Source organism: Gobio gobio (genome assembly GCF_949357685.1).
Source record: "Gobio gobio genome assembly, chromosome: 11".
NCBI classification, from domain to species: domain Eukaryota; kingdom Metazoa; phylum Chordata; class Actinopteri; order Cypriniformes; family Gobionidae; genus Gobio; species Gobio gobio.
In genome coordinates, this window is record NC_137104.1 from 43900553 (window position 1) to 43918121 (window position 17569).

The following is a 17569-nucleotide window of genomic DNA, read 5'->3' on the forward strand; positions in this document are numbered from 1 at the left end:
TTGCTGTTGTGAAGTTCATCCATGCTCACTGAATGTTAGGATCACAAGGAAGGCAATGCAGAGGCTGTTTTCCACAACTTGGCTCCTCAGAGGCATCTCTATCATTTTGTTGCAGGAGTAGTCCTGTGTTTGCGACTCTCTATTTACGACTACATGACATGCGCGTATCAGTGGGCGGGGCTAAAAGGGCAATGATGTAGAAGTAGTCGTTGATATTCCGCAGAGACGGTCTTTCGTCACTCTATGGCATAATAATGTGACAAAATCCTAAATGAGTTTGGTTTCAATAAAAGCTGTTTTTGGACTAACAAAGAAGTTTTGAGTTCTGAAACTTGATATTTATACAGTACAATGACCTCAAAAGATCAAAGAAAATTTGATTTCTCAATTCATGACCCCTTTAATACTTTTATTCAGCAATGCATTTGATCAATGCATTCAATTGATCAAAAGTGACAATAATGTTACATAAAAATAAACAATAAAATATTAAAATAAAATGACAATAAAACATTTCTATTTCAAATAAATGCTGTTCTTTTGAACTTCCTAAATCCTAAAGAAAATCACGGTCAAATTTCTTTCTCTATGCCCTTTTCTCCTGAAAAAGATTCTCATGTGTGTCTCTAGTTTTGCAAGATGGAGGGCACCAACAAACACTTTCTATTTCCTATTCGACTGGCAAACTGTACAAATAAGGGGGGCTCAGTGCGACTTTGGTATGCTGGTCAGCAGCAGGTGTGTTTGGGTGTGTAGTGAAGAATGCCCTGTGATTTCAGGGTCAGTGTTCCTTTAGACAGTTGCAGCATGTCTGAAATGATACACAGGAACTTGCCCAGACATGCATGGCTAGAGGGCGATTGGACCGCCCTGATACTCATGAGTACTTACATTGACATATACAGTTCACTGGAATGACAGATGCCTGGGACATGTTACATACTTTCTTATTTTCACCAATCACTGATATACAGACATATGCATATGAATGGCTTTCATTCAAGTTCAGTCAGACACAGAGAGGTGCTGTTTAAACAGTTCCCTCTTAAGAGAACAGAGCGGCTGTAGGGTTTCCAAAACAATCATGTGTGTATATAAAAGGCTTGTCTGTTTCTGCATTTAGTTTGGACCAACGTGGAGCCCCGCTCTGTGCCAGTGTTTGCGTGGCATTCATTGGTTCCTTTTCTGGAGACCAGCCAAACAAAAATGTCCACGCAGCCTGCAGATGGACAAACACTTGTAAATCAGAGCAAAGGTAACATTTGATAGACAAATGGAACACTATCATTTTCTTGTGTGACACTGCATAGAATATTCACAAATTCGCATTCAGAATATACATTGATGTTTTGAAACTTGCAGAACCTCGCTGTGGAGTTGCCCTTGTTACTGAAGTACATGTTGACCATCCAGCACAGGAGAGAGGTTCCCCATCTTGCCCCCCTCCTTCTGCTGAAGACCCACCCGTGGAGAGAGAAGGAGGCGACAGTGAGACCGAGAGTGATGCTGACGACCTGTAAATATCTGTTTGCATTTCGTCTCTTGAGCAATGTATTAATAGTCGTGAGAGATAAAATACCTTTTTTTTTTTCTAATCAAATCTTTTCCCCATAAAATATATTTAATTATAAACCAATTAAAAAAATATATTGTAATCTCAATCTGCCCACATCTATCAGCCGCAGCCAGAAGTATTGGCTGTGACTAATTTGGTGTTTCGCAAAGTTTGCTGCTTCAGTATTAGTAGATTATTTTTTCATGTTTCTATGTTTTCAATATTTTCTCTTTTTACTGGAAAACGATTATATGCATTTCATAAGTTTTAAAGGCTTTTATTGGAAAAAACATTCAATATATGCAAAGAGTCAGTATTTACAGTGTACCTCATAACCTATGCAATTTGCTCTGGCACGCTGGATGTTAGCTTCTGGGCCAAATCCTGACTGATGGCGTTACACAATTTCAATGTAACTTTCAATGCCACTTTATTATCACTTTTGCCTTGTGACGTGGTTCTCCACCATGCTGGAAAATGCACAGATCATCACCAAATTCCTCCTGGGTGATTGAAAGAAGTTGTCTTGCAGGACGTTTTGATACCACCATTCTTTATTCATGATCATGTTTTTGGGCAGAATTGTGAGCGAGCCCACTCCTTTGGATGAAAAGCAACCCCACACATGAATGCTCTCAGGATGCTTCACTGTTGTCATGACACAGGACTCATGGTAGCGTTCACCTTTTCTTCTCCAGACAATCGATTTTCCAGATGTCCCTTCGTCAGAGAAAATACTTTTGCATCAGTCTTCTTCTGTCCAATTCTTGTACTTGCTGCAGAAATTCAGTCTGTCCTTGATGTTTTTCTATTCTTCACACCCACCGGCTGCCAATATTGAGTAAGCTCTGCACTGGTAGTGACATGAGGAGGAGACAGTCCTGGCGCTTGCTAGACACTCTGGGATGTCCTGAAGCCTTCTTCACTGTAGTTGAACCTCTCTCATTGAAGTTCTTGATCCAGAAAAATGATACTTTAGGTGCAATATTCTTTGCAGCAATTTCCTGTGAGGCTATTTTGATGCACATCTTTCTTTGGAGGCAACAATTGCTAACACAATGATAGGAAGCGCTTCTTCCCTCCTTTTTTAGCAATCGGTTTGCTCTTATAATCCAATCAAAATGATAGAGTGAATTCACCTGACTAGTACTTGTTCACACTTTCCCATGTGCTGATGATGTGATTAGTGAAATTATGTTAGCTGGGCCAAAAAACAGTGAAAATTGTGTTTTTGTAATAAAGTTAATTTTGTTTGGCCAGTGAAGCTTTGTTGTGATTTAAAATGTCTCTGATCACTCTGCACAACTATCTAGAAACAATGTGAATCAACAACACAACAACAGAAGCAGCAAACTTTGCCAAAAACAAAATTATGTCACTGCCAACACTTTTGACCACAGCTCCCCACCGATCAGGCATAACATTATGACTAATATTGTGTTGGTCCCCCAAAACAGCCCTGACCCATCAAAGCATAGACTCCACTAGACCCCTGAAGGTGTGCTGTGGTATGGCACCAAGATGTTAGAAGCAGACCCTTTTATTTCTGTAAGTTGCGAGGTGGGGTCTTCATGGATCAGACTGTTTGTTCAGCACATCCCACAGATGCTCGATTGGATTGAGATCTGGGGAATTCGGAGGCCAAGTCAACACCTCAAACTCGTTGTGCTCCTTAAACCATTCCTGAACCACTTTTGCTTTGTGGCAGACACATTATCCTGCTGAAAGAGGCCACAGCCACCAGGGAATACTGTTTCCATGAAAGGGTGTACATGGTCTGCAACAATGCTTAGGTAGGTGGTACCTGTCAAAGTAACATCCACATGGATGGCAGGACCCAAGGTTTCCCAGCAGAACATTGCCCAAAGCATCACACTGCCTCCGCCGGCTTGCCTTCTTCCCATAGTGCATCCTGGTGCCATGTGTTCCCCAGGTAACCGACGCACACGCACCCGCCCATCCACGTGATGTAAAAGAAAATGTAATTCATTCGACCAGGCCACCTTCTTCCATTGCTCCGTGGTCCAGTTCTGATGCTCACTGTTGGCACTTTCGGTGGTGGACAGGGGTCAGCATGGGCACCCTGACTGATCTGCGGCTATGCAGCCCCATACGCAACAAACTGTGATGCACTGTGTATTCTGACACCTTTCTATCAGAACCAGCATTAACTACTTGAGCAATTTGAGCTACAGTGGCTCGTCTGTTTGATCGGACCACACATGCATCAATGAGCCTTCGCCACCCATGACCCTGTCGCTGGTTCGCCACTGTTCCTTGTTCCACTGTCCACTGTAGACCGGGAACACCCCACAAGAGCTGCAGTTTTGGAGATGCTCTGACCCAGTCGTCTAACCATCACAATTTGGCCCATGTCAAACTCAATCAAATCCTTGCACTTGCCCATTTTTCCTGCTTTTAACACATCAACTTTGAGAACAAAATGTTCACTTGCTTATCCCACCCACTAACAGGTGCTGTGATGAAGAGATAATCAGTGTTATTCACTTAACGTCATAACGTCATAATGTCATGCCTGATATATATATATATATTTATATATATATATTTATTCAAAAATGTACATAGTTAGAAAGGCCACCCCTAAAAGCAAAAATTATTAAGGTATTTTGAGACAAAGTTGAATCTGATTCTTTTTTTAACACCGTTTTTTTCCTCTTAAATCTTTGGTTACTTTTTTCAATCAAATTTTTATTATTATTGTTTTTCAGGTTTTTTCCAGGTATAGCTCAAGACTCTGCTCCATCCATCACCCCAGTTAAAAGGCGTACACAATCTCTCAGTGCACTCCCAAAAGATGTTGACAAGAAGGTAAGTTACAGTCTCCTATTCCTGTTAGTGTCTTCATTCTGAGTTTTTGTCCTAGTCGGCTACAATAGGGACTTACAGATATTTTGTCAGTTGCTTGGTTCCCTTAGAGTAGTACTGGGCAGCTTGATCACCTTGCTTTTAGTGAGGACAGAAAAATTACCCCAGACACTTGTCAAGGGGATCAGGCTAAAATTAATCTTTGTAACCATTAATCTCCCTTATTATCTTCTGTGCTATACAAATGTACACTTATCTTATAATTTATCCTCTATTTCTGTCTCTCTCATACCTACACAAAGAGGGAAAAGGACCACATCAGACGGCCAATGAACGCTTTTATGATCTTTAGTAAGAGGCACCGTGCACTGGTTCATCAGCGGCACCCCAACCAGGACAACCGCACTGTCAGTAAAATACTGGGCGAGTGGTGGTATGCGTTGGGACCCAAAGAGAAGCAGAAATATCATGATCTTGCCTTCCAGGTACAGTCAGACTCTTGAAATATTGCATAAGAGAAAAATGTAATGCCAATCTGTCGTCACAGTTTTTTTTGTCATTTAAAACGTGGAGTCAAAACATGTTTTTGCATTTGAATTAGTGGTAGACCGATATCAGTTTTACAGCGGTCATATACATTACGTACTGTAGATGCAAATATTTGGAAAGCACTATAGTTGGCGACCAGTTTAATGTAAAATGCACTACCATTCAAAAGTTTTTTTTTATAATATTACGCTTTTGTTTTCTTATGCTCAAGGCTGCATTTGTTTGATCAATAATACAGTAAAACATTAATATTGAGAAATATTATTGCAATTTACAAACTTTTTTCTATTTTAATATATTTTAAACTGTAATTTATTCCTGTGATGGCAATTTACAGCATTATTACTCTAGTCTTCAGTGTCACATGATCCTTCAAAAATCATTATATGCTGATTTGATGTGCAATGTTGAAATTTTTGAAGATTTTTTAACAATGATAAGTCTTTACCATCGCATTTGATTAATTTCATGCATCCTTGCTAAATAAAATTATTTTGCTAAATATGTTTGCTTTAAGAAATGTTAATTGAAAATGTTAAAAATTACAATTTTACTGACCACATATAGTAGTTTGTATATATAGTATAATCAAAATTATTCTTTCATAATTGTATAATACTATTTAGTAATGAGAAATGTATTAAATTAAATTATCATAGATTTTAAAAAAAGTGCATTTAGAAATCAGATTATGTGCATGATCCAAGTGTTATTCAGCCAACTTTTAAGTTTCATACTTTTATCTCTCTTGTTCTCTTTTAGGTGAAGGAGGCTCATTTCAGAGCTCACCCTGATTGGAAATGGTGTAACAAGGACAGGAGGAAGTCCCTGTCTGAGGGCCGGGGAACTCCAGGGGCCAAAGAAGCTCGCGAGCGCAGCGTGTCTGAAAGCACAGGTCTGTGTGGGTGTTTGTTTATATGCGTGGGCGTTTGTTGGTCTTGTGAAACTATGAGAGCATAGTAGTGTGAAACATAACTGATACTGAGTTAACCTTCTTTGTCTCCCCAGAGGCCCATTCCACATCTCAGGGGACAGACCACAAAGGAGCAGGTCCCAGCTGGACTTCCCCTCGATCTGACGGTCACGTTGGATCAATGGGTGGGCAGCTTCAACGGCCTCGCGCCTTTTCCCAGAGCGCTGTGCATACTCTGGAGAGGAGAGAGAAGGAGACAGAGCTGGATAGTGCTGCACTGTTCCAGCCCCGCACCCCTGCTCACCCTCATCGGCTGAGTGAGGATGTGACCAGTGATGAAGAGCATATGGTGATCTGTGAAGAGGGGGATGATGATGTCATAGGTAAAGTACATGCATTATATACATCTTTGTCAATACGATACCTAGCAACGAACCCAGAACAGCCTAGCAACCACCTGCAATGTCCTAGCAGAACTCCCTTGCACCATTATGGCATCTTTTGCATATGCAAGCACCACTAATAGTTTCTTCCGAAAAGTAAAAACTTTCGAACTAATGATCTGTCAAGCATTTCATGTCGAGTATTAATTTCATAAACGTCACTTTTTATACTAGGGGGTCTGGATCTGTTGAAAACCCCTGATCTGTAGATAATGCTGTTATATGTGGAACGTACCCACCATCAGAAAATGATTCTTTCAGCGATTTTGTTTTGATGTTACAAGCGGTTTGTGTTCCATTCTCATTGTCTCATTATTAGTCAGTCCTGACTGATTCTTGAGACTGTGTCTCCCACGAGCTCTGTGCTCTCTGATGCACCACCACCACCACCACCAACTGAACATCATGAATTGATTTTGGAAAGGCAAAATCTCCTCACTGCTCAGCTCTCTCAGTCCCATTAGTGTGAGATTTGCAAGCCCTGGTCTCACAGCTAACGTGTGATTCCTTCACAGAAGACTCGTTTGCAGACGGCTCCATTGACCTGAAGTGTAAAGAGAGAGTGACAGACAGCGATGACGAAAACGACCATGCGGATGAGGCTGACAGCAAGGTAACACTTAATACATCACATGGGTAGTTGGCATAACAATCCCGCGGTGTCTCGGTTATAGTTGAACAAACATTTTTTTCTATTTAGTTGTTATACATGCAGCTTTTGACATTTTGAAATGAATACACATTCTGTACTATATGCAATGTTTATTCTTTAAAAATTACTTTGGAAATCTGATTAAAAATACACTTTCCCATTATACATTTGTGTAAGTTATGAGCTAAAATCTTGATGTTTGAAAAATGTCACTGTTATTCGCCTACTAACCTCATCCACCTGTTATATGCTGTGTGTACAACAACATATGTTGTCCTTTCATTGGTGAAAGGACTATGGATGGCTTGTTAAGGAATATGCTTTAAATTAGACAAGCCTCATTACCATAGCAACAGGAATGATATTTGCTCTTATTGAATTATTTATAAAACCAGACTTTTTCAGCATCTGTGTATTTGTTTGTCTGGCAAGTAAGTAATATTTCTTCAGGGTTTAGCTACTCTTGAGGTTTTCCACGCCAATGGCTATATCCACAAGGCAGCAGATGTCGTTCCTTCTCTTACATGGTTCACTGACCAAATTGTTTGCCTTAAAGGGATAGTTCACCCCAAAAATAAAAAAAAGATTATTTACTCATCCTCATGTCCTTCCAAACCAGTGTTATTTTGTTGTCGATGAGATACTGTTATAGTTTTTATATTTTTAATTTTGCGTTTTTGTGAGGAAAATATCCATATTTAAAACTGTGTAAAGTCAAAATTCTAACTTCCGGCACACCGTCTTGTGTATTCAACTTACGGAAAAAGCGTAACGCCTCTCTAAGTTTAAAATGCTTACGCTATGTCTGACGAGCGTAACTGGTGTGCAATGTCGTCAGATGTAGCGTAAGCATTTTGAACTGCAAGAGGCAAAAAAAAAGCAACATTCACTGCCATTATAAAGCTTGGAAGAGCCAGGACATGTTTTAATATAACTCTGATTGTGTTCGTCTGAAAGAAGAATGTCATATACACCTAGGATGGCGTGAGGGTGAGTAAATCATGGGCTAATTTTCATTTTTGGGTGAACTAATGCAGCTTTTCCATACCACAATATGTAGTGATCACATTTTATGCTCCAAAAAGGATAATAAGCACATTAAAAGTAGTCCATATGACTTGCACAATATTCCACATCGAGGCTTTCTAGAGCTAAAACAGTAAAGCATGACCTAAGGCAGGGGTTCTCAAACTTTATGATGCCAAGAACCCCCAAATATGATAAACCTTTTATGAGGGACCCCCTTCCTAAAATCCTTCTATATGAGGGTAAAATTTTTTTAAAATAAAGATTTATACATATATCTTCATGGAACATCTTTACTATCCTAATGATTTTTGGCATAAAAGAAAAATGTATAATTTTGACCTATACAATGGATTGTTGGCTATTTCCACAAATATACCCGTGAGACGCAGGACTGGTTTTGTGCTCCAGGGTCACGTATTTTTTTGTATGAAAAAAACATTTAAACTGTTAGATAAATAGTAATACAACATATTGTTTCCAAACATAAATTGGCTATACTTAACGTTGGATGTAAAAACCTGAAGAAGAATATTTTCAATTAAAAATGATTTGTATAAGCAACTTTCACAATAAATGTTAGGGTTAGTAATCAGCTCACGTAGGGTAAATTCAGGTTGATTAGGACACCTTTTCCAAGTCATCTCAATGGCAAAAAGTGTCCCAATCACCCTGAATTCACCATACTGCGTTAAGAACACTGTCTTACAACCCCAGTGAGCGAGATAAAGGGGACTATAGTGAGAAAAACTAAGCAAACATATACAATTCTTAAATTCAGTTATAATCTTCAGTAGATTTTAACCATTTTTGCTGTGTCTTTTTATTCCCTGAAATTTTCTGGGGACCCCTTAGAACCTTCTTGAGGACCCCCGGACCCCAGTTTAAAAACCCCTGACCTAAGGTCTTTGGTGAAATTCCAAGGGAACGAATTGAAAAAAAAAAAATATATAGATTGGAATGCAAGTTGCTTTGCATAAAAGCGTCTGCCAAATACATAAATGTGGTCAATGTAAATTCCAAGTCCTCTGAAGCAATACATTAGTTTTGGGTAACACGTTATTTTAAGGTGACAAAGTTACACGTTATTACATTAACTTACTATAGCAATAACAGTAAATTATGCATAAGTACTAGTAACTAACCCTAACCATAACTCTATAGTAAGTACATGTAGTTAATTAATATTAGGCTACTCAGTGCTTATTTGAGTAAGTACAATGTAACTACGTCACCTTGAGAGAAAGTGTAACCTAACTTTGTGTAGGAAGTTGAAGTGGTCACTTAAAATCCTCTTATTCTCTATTCCTTATATTTGAATTGTCAGAATCTTGTACAGTTGCACAGTAATAGTAACGCACAATGTCATCAACGTCAAATCCAGCACCAACCTCATTTTTAATCAGAATGTGAATGAAATAATCACAAATGATCTTCTCCTTTCAGCGCACCTTCCAACCAGTAGTCCATTCCTCTTTGGCGTTCTCTCTGGCTGGCACAACTGGCAACAAAGATGAAGAAGGGCATGATGAGAACCTGGAGAAGAAGAAAAAGAGAGGGATGGGTGGTGCAGAGCTGAATAATGGGGTGCCCAAAGAAGGGAAAGGAGGAGGTGGAAGAGGGCAGGTTCCGTTCCATGTTAATTCAGCCTCCGTTACTAGTATGAATACCACTTTGCTGCATGATACGGGGACGTACTATTCACATGGCACTGTCAGGATGGCCCCCACCATAGTGACCAATGTTGTTCGACCCATCACTAGCACCCCTATCCCCATCGCCAGCAAGCCAGTTGATGGGGGTGTGGCTGTTGGGACCCTTCCTCCAGACGGGAAGCCCAAGCTACTGATAGGTGCTGGTGGAGCAGGAGGAGGTGGGTACTTTTCCTCCTCTTCTCCCAAACCTAATGGGCAAGGAAACTTAGTTACTGGCCTAGTTTTGGGAGGAGCCTTCCCAAACCAACCCACCGTTCAGCTCATCACCCCACCCCATCCTACTCCATGCAACGGAGCCCCTAGTAACAATGCAGTACCCCTTCCCCTACTTCATCACCAGTTCCTCCCCACTGCCTCTATTACGCCCCCTAGTGGCGGGAAACCTGTAACACAGGTGCAGTACATACTTCCAACTCTACCTGCAACTGCCAATCCCAATAGTCCCTCCTCCCAGCAGACCTCCAACGTCATTACCTTGCCCAGTGCTGCACCCACCCATGTGACCCTGGCCAATGGTGTACATTCGGGGACGGGGCAAGGAATAAGATATGCTTCAGTCCCAGCAGTGGGAGGAGTCAGCCCAGGAGGTGGAGGTAAGATTTGAGGCAGTTAAATTGTTGTGGTGAACTCGGACACATCTAGTGCGATTTAAGTTAAATTCAGGGTTCCCACAGTTTGGGAATTTTCACAAGAAAATTCATGAAAATTAATAAAATCTTAAAATTCATGCAAACTGGTCACCTAATTTTGCTGTGTTTAGAAAATATATTTTGGCTTAATTTAGTGTACACTGCTATTCAAACATTTGGGGTCAGCAAGATTTGTTAATGTTTTTGAAAGAAGCCTTTTATATGCTCACCAAGGATGCATTTATTTGATCAGAATATAATGATATTCTGAAATAAATATTCTGAAATATTATTAAAATTTTAAATCATTGTTTTCTATTCGAATATCTTTTAAAATGTAATTTATTCCTGTGATACAAAGCTGAATTTTCAGCATCATTACTCCAGACTTCAGTATCACATGATCCTTCAGAAATCATTCTAATATGCTGATTTGAGAAACATTTCGTATTATTATCAATGTTAAAAACAGTTGTGCTGCTTATTTTTTTGTGGAAACATTTTTTAAGGATTATATGATGAATAGAAAGTTCAAAAGACCAGTATTTATTTGAAATAGAAATATTTGATAACATTACAAATGTCTTTTACGGTCATTTTTGGTCAATTTAAAGCATCCTTGCTGAATAAAAGTATTTGTTTCTTTAAAAAAAAAAGTAACTGTCCCGAAATATTAGAATGGTAGTATATATCCACAGTCGTTTTGACATCCAACCTGGAATTAATTCCTTTTAGCTTGTATTATACTTAATTTCCATAACTGACAAAATATAATTAGGTTAATTTAAAAAAAAGAGAGAGAGTAATTTTTTTACCTTTTGACAACCCTAATATTTTTACGTTTCTGCTTTAAAGGTTTAACAAAACAAAACCTCTGGTTTTGAATCACTGGACTAGATATTGCTTTTTGTGTAAACCAAGCCCAATATTTGACGTGTGAATAAATTGGTTCTTTTCGATAAAACAGTTGAATGACTCATTCATGAAGATGTCATTTCAAAACATGTGGGAACCCTGTAAATTATTTGATGTGTCCACATCCAAGTCAAAGTGAGCTTTAGAATGTTTTTATTCGTGATTTTGAGCAGATTTAATGAGGTTTCTCAAGCTTACAGGGATCAGAAATATGCACACAGTGTTTGGGAAATTAGGCACTTCATCAAATCTATTCTCGGTCTCTACTATATCAGTCCTTTTCATCTCTCTGCACAGTTCAAGCGCAGTCCCCAGTCTTGCAGAGCAAGATGCTTGTTCCCATGGCAACTGTCGGAACAGGATCTACACCTCCGCAGCCAATTTCCCTGGTGGGCCCACCCCTTCCTGTTCAAAATGGGGCTCAACCAGGAAGTAAGGTAGATTGACTTGAGTTACTACCCTGCTACATGAACAAGAAATATTTATTGTGTTAACAATAGATGTGTCAGACTCATGCGTTTCTTTGCTTTTCAGATCATTCAAATTGCACCAATGCCTGTGGTCCAAACAAATGTGCATCCTGGTGGATCAGTGCATACCGGCAGCTCATTTCCTGTCTCTATGCCAACCGCGACTGTCATGGCCACTGGGCCCACCCCTCCTCAGACGGTGCTCTTGACGCCACCACCTACAAGGTACTCTACCGCCCACTGTCTCTTTAAAACTGCTGCCAGACATCTGAGCATTGAAACATAACCTAACCTAACCTTCTACTGGCTGTGCCAAATAGGACATGTTTCTGGATCAACATCCTTGTTGGTCCTGGGACAACATCCTATAAAGTTTCAGAAAGGGTAGGCTTTGAGCTGGGGTTAAGGGGCACCAAACAATACCAAAATTACTGGCAAATATGTTAGTTGACAAAAGTTTTACTTTCGGTAGTGGTAATGAAGATAAGAAAAAAAAAGATGTATAATTGTGACAATAAACAAAGGATTTTAATGAAAGCATACTTCTAAAAAAATGCATGTGGGCATAACACTGCAAGATTTAACAATGCAATTTATTAAATGTATACTTTATAAAATGTATATATATATAAATATATATATTGTATTACTTTACTAAAGCTGCTTTGAAACAATCTGTATTGTATAAAGCGCTATATAAATAAAGTAAAGAAGAAATAATAATAATAATAAAATAAATAGATACACACACACACACACACACACACACACACACACACACACACACACACACACACACACACACACACACACACACACACACACACACACACACACACACACACACACACACACACACACACACACACACACACACACACACACACACACACACACACACACATTATATTGCCAAAAGTATTGGGACACCCTCCAACCCACCAGACTGCTTCTACAAACATTTGTGAAAGAATGGGTCGCTCTCAGGAGCTCAGTAAATTCAAGCGTGGTACCGTGATAGGTTGCCACCTGTGCAATAAGTCCATTCATGAAATTTTCTCACTACTAAATATTCCACGGTCAACTGTTAGTGGTATTATAACAAAGTGGAAGCAATTAGGAACAACAGAAACACACTTTCTGCAGAGTCAGTAGCTACAGACCTCAAAACTTTGTGTGGCCCTCAGATTAGCTCAAGAACAGTGTTTCCATGGCCAAGCAGCTGCATCCAAGCCTTACATCACCAAGTGCAATGCTAAGCGTCAGATGCAGTGGTGTAAAGCATACCGCCACTGGACTCTAGAGCAGTGGAGACGTGTTCTCTGGAGTGACCAATCAAGCTTCTCTGTCTGGCAATCCGATGGACGAGTCTGGCTTTGGTGGTTGCCAGGAGAACGGTACTTGCCTGACTGTATTGTGCCAAGTGTACAGTTTGGTGGAGGGTGGATTATGGTGTGGGGGTTGTTTTTCAGGGGTTGGGCTTGCCCCTTAGTTCCAGTGAAAGGAACTCTTAATGCTTCAGTACCAAGACATTTTGGACAATTTCATGCTCCCAATTTTGTGGGAACAGTTTGGGGATTGCCCCTTCCTGTTCCAATGTGACTTCGCACCAGTGCACAAAGCAAGGTCCATAAAGATATGGATGAGCGAGTTTGGTGTGGAGGAACTTGACTGGCCTCAACCTGATAGAACACCTTTGGGATGAATTAAAGCGGAGATTGCAAGCCAAGCCTTCTGGTCCAACATCAGTGCCTGACCTAACAAATGCACTTCTAGAAGAATGGTCAAAAATTCCCATAAACACACTCCTAAACCTTGTGGAAAGCCTTCCCAGAAGAGTTGAAGCTGTTATAGTTGCAAAAGGTGGGCCAACTCCATATTAAACCCTACATACAAATTAAGAATGAGATGTCATTAAAGGTCATGTGCATGTAAAGGCAGGCGTCCCAAAACTATATATATATATATATATAATATACACTCACCTAAAGGATTATTAGGATCACCATACTAATACTGTGTTTGACCCCCTTTCGCCTTCAGAACTGCCTTAATTCTACGTGGCATTGATTCAACAAGGTGCTGAAAGCATTCTTTAGAAATGTCTGCCCATATTGATAGGATAGCATCTTGCAGTTGATGGAGATTTGTGGGATGCACATCCAGGGCATGAAGCTCCCGTTCCACCACATCCCAAAGATGCTCTATTGGGTTGAGATCTGGTGACTGTGGGGGCCATTTTAGTACAGTGAACTCATTGTCATGTTCAAGAAACCAATTTGAAATGATTCGAGCTTTGTGACATGGTGCATTATCCTGCTGGAAGTAGCCGTCAGAGGAGGGGTACATGGTGGTCATAAAGGGATGGCCACGGTCAGAAACAATGCTCAGGTAGGCCGTGGCATTCAAATGATGCCCAATTGGCACTAAGGGGCCTAAAGTGTGCCAAGAAAACATCCCCCACACCATTACACCACCACCACCAGCCTGCACAGTGGGAACAAGGCATGATGGATCCATGTTCTCATTTTGTTTATGCCAAATTCTGACTCTACCATCTGAATGTCTCAACAGAAATCGAGACTCATCAGACCAGGCAACATTTTTCCAGTCTTCAGTAACTGAGCAGATTGTGAAATACTCAGACCGGCCCGTCTGGCACCAACAACCATGCCACGCTCAAAATAGCTTAAATCACCTTTCTTTCCCATTCTGACATTCAGTTTGGAGTTCTGGAGATTGTCTTGACCAGGACCACACCCCTAAATGCATTGAAGAACTGCCATGTGATTGGTTGATTAGATAATTGCATTGAGAAATTGAACAGGTGTTCCTAATAATCCTTTACGTGAGTGTATATATATATATATATATATATATATATATATATATATATATATATATATATATATATATATATTATATGTATATGTATGTGTCAGTGTGTGTGCGCGTGCTTTAAATGAATGTTTAATCATGTCCCTTACAATTTGTTATTTCCATTTACTAAAATTATGTGCCAGTTCAGTCTGAGCAAAATGAACTTGAACATTTTTCAATATGACATGAAGAAATAATGGACTACATTTACACTTTTTTTGTCAAAACATAAAAACGGTGTCCAAAACTAAACTTAGAAACAGAGACAAAATGATTAGTTTTTATTACATTTTTCAGTCATTCATCCTCTGACTTGAGGGGTGGTTAGGGTAAGGAGTTTGCTCCTTTGACATGATTGTTAAAAAAAATCCAGGTACATCCCTTACTTGGGAAAATCACTGTGAATCAAGCCTAACTTTCTGCTGTGCTTTTGTTGTTCAGGATCACATATGTCCAGTCCACTCCTGGAGTTGCAGCTCCTTTGCCATTAGGTTCTACACCTGCAGTCTCTTCCACCCAGCAGTCCCCGTCACCTGCGGGTCCATCTTTTTTGCAATCTCCAGTGACGACCCTTGGCTTTACTGCAATTGGCCCAGCTGGTCAGGCCATGGTTCAGCCTATTGTTGCAAGTGAGTATAATATCTCACTGTTGTTTAAATCACCAACACATGTTTAAGACTGTATGACAAACATTATAACATTTCTACCACAGGTCAGCCACCCCTCCTGGCTCCATCCGGATTGTCACAACCTGCACAAGCCTCGACAGCCACCCGTCAACTTGTGACCGCCATTTACCCCAGTGTCAGCTTAGCCGGAGGAGTTGTGTCAGTGACAGCCGTGCCACCAAGCACACCGAGTTCCACATCAGTTCCGGCATCATCCTCAACGCCTCAAGCGAAGACCTCCTCAGCAGTGGCTGCGCAACCACACATGCAGGCAGATGGGCAGCTGCAGTCTCAGGTAAACATGCAAATGGAAAACCAGAGAGGATCAGAATCCAGGAAAGAGATGGAGAAACAGAGAGACCTGGTAGTGTCAAAGGATGGACATCAGACGCCACCTAGTGGTTTGGAGGAATCGGTGCAAGCCAGCTGTACATCACACAAACATAAAGGTAAAAGTAACCTCACAAACTTAAGTTGTAAAGTAGTAAAACGTTAAATGTACTACTAAATTTAGTACATTAAATTTAAATTAAATTACTTTAGTAGATTAAAAATACTGTGTGGTTATTAATTTCCAGCAAAAACAACTATATTGTGATAAAGACAAATTTTCTAATAAATAATGCTTTGAATACTTTTATGTACTTTAATAATACTTTTATTCAGCAAGGGTGGATTAAATTGATCAAAAGTGACTTTTGGGGAAAAAAAACTATTTTATACTGTAACCATAATATAAGCTTTTGGTTATACCATCCATCGCTACTTCAAAAGATGCTTCAAAAAGTATACATTTCAGCGTCTTTAACAGCAGTTGTTATTAAATATTGATCAATCATTTGTCACATACAGAATGGGCTTGCAGTCCCTCAAAAGTCACATTCAAAATGTTCTACAGGTCATCATTGCGAAGGGAAGGAAGATGGAAAGAAAGGGAGCAAAATGGAGCGAGAGTATGCGAGAGATATGGGAGGGGGCCTGTCTCAAACGGAGAGAGTTGAAACGGCAAGAGCGATGGAAGGGGAGACAGAGACTCAAGCTGAGACCAACAACAAAGACGAACAGAGTCGAGAAGTAAGATGCTTTTTTTCAGCTGTACAATCCAGCTAAATTCAAACAGTTCTCATATAAAACTTCATTGTGTAAGTTACAGTCCACTTGTTCTCCATTAATCAAATGTTTTTTTTCTTTCAGTCAGGGCGCAGGGAATCTTCTATTTTGGACCCCCCGCCACCCCCTTTGCACACTGACACTCCTTCAGCTAAAAAGACCAAGTTCCGCCCACCTCCACTGAAAAGCACTACTGATGTTGGTGATAAGTGAGTGGCATTGCCCTAGATTACACGTTGACTAGACTAGCAGTGTTATTTTATTATTTATATACTATTATAGTATTTATGAATATTTTTTTTATACTTTTTATATAACTTTTATGTTTATATTTTCAGTTTTTTTGTAGTTTTAGTCATTTTGTTATGTGCTTTAGTAATATTTTTCATATTTCTATTTAGCTTTAATTTGTTTTTATTTGAGTTTTAGTACTTTGACTTAAACTTATTTTATTATTTTATTTCAGTTACTTGCCTAGGCAAAATTCGAATTAAGTAAAATAAAATAAAAATGTAGTTTTTTTTCTTAAAGTTTTTAATCAATTAAGTATGTTTTATTTCATTTTAGTTTTTTTTTAAACTTTCAATTAGTTTTAATTTACGTAACAATTACAACACTGGTCGAAGCCAGTGACATATTTTAATGATTTGAGGGCATAGTCTGAAGCGCATGGCGCAGGTGCACTTAGGGCATGTCCGAATCCACTTTTGCTAGTGGATGAGTCATGGGTGTGTTTTGGGTGTAACGTGCAATAAACCAATCATCTCCCATTCCTTTTAACTCTTTCTCCGCCAGCGTTTTAAAAAGCCAGCCACTGCCAGGGTTTTTGATCATTTTCACAAAAAACTAATGACACATAGAATATTTTGTTGTATGAATATCTGAACATGCACTATATCAAAAGAAAGAATAGACCCACTAGCCTGACCCACATCAAGATGTTGGGTCTGGGAACTCACCATTGGCAGGGCTCAATCCGAGGGGCGGGATAAACAGTTGTCTTTCAAATCCCCTCTGCACGCAATAGGATAGCGCTACAACCAACCAGAGCAACGAAGAGGGTGAAGCAGAGCTAGTTGATAGATTAAACTTTCACCGTATCCGGTCGTCAGAAATCCGAACACATCTTCCTTTTTTAAGAATGACTTCAGTGCCGTTCTGTTCTTTTCTCTAAGAAAAGCTTAACTCCAAGTCTTCCAGAGTCACGGCCAAAGC

At 39.7% G+C, this 17569-nt stretch overlaps 1 protein-coding gene across 2 annotated transcripts in view; it reads left to right on the plus strand.

The window, feature by feature from the left end:
- The window catches only part of cica (capicua transcriptional repressor a), a 37621-nt gene that overhangs the window by 11785 nt on the left and 8267 nt on the right, over nucleotides 1-17569 (plus strand). For both annotated transcript variants that reach the window (XM_079830235.1, XM_079830234.1), the window contains exons 3-16: nucleotides 1124-1255; nucleotides 1363-1516; nucleotides 4288-4387; nucleotides 4687-4869; nucleotides 5696-5828; nucleotides 5942-6229; nucleotides 6805-6902; nucleotides 9414-10275; nucleotides 11524-11663; nucleotides 11761-11921; nucleotides 15018-15205; nucleotides 15289-15693; nucleotides 16143-16318; nucleotides 16439-16563. In XM_079830235.1, coding sequence (XP_079686361.1) covers nucleotides 1124-1255; nucleotides 1363-1516; nucleotides 4288-4387; nucleotides 4687-4869; nucleotides 5696-5828; nucleotides 5942-6229; nucleotides 6805-6902; nucleotides 9414-10275; nucleotides 11524-11663; nucleotides 11761-11921; nucleotides 15018-15205; nucleotides 15289-15693; nucleotides 16143-16318; nucleotides 16439-16563 — 3145 coding nt within the window. The remainder of the gene's footprint in view (nucleotides 1-1123; nucleotides 1256-1362; nucleotides 1517-4287; nucleotides 4388-4686; nucleotides 4870-5695; nucleotides 5829-5941; nucleotides 6230-6804; nucleotides 6903-9413; nucleotides 10276-11523; nucleotides 11664-11760; nucleotides 11922-15017; nucleotides 15206-15288; nucleotides 15694-16142; nucleotides 16319-16438; nucleotides 16564-17569) is intronic.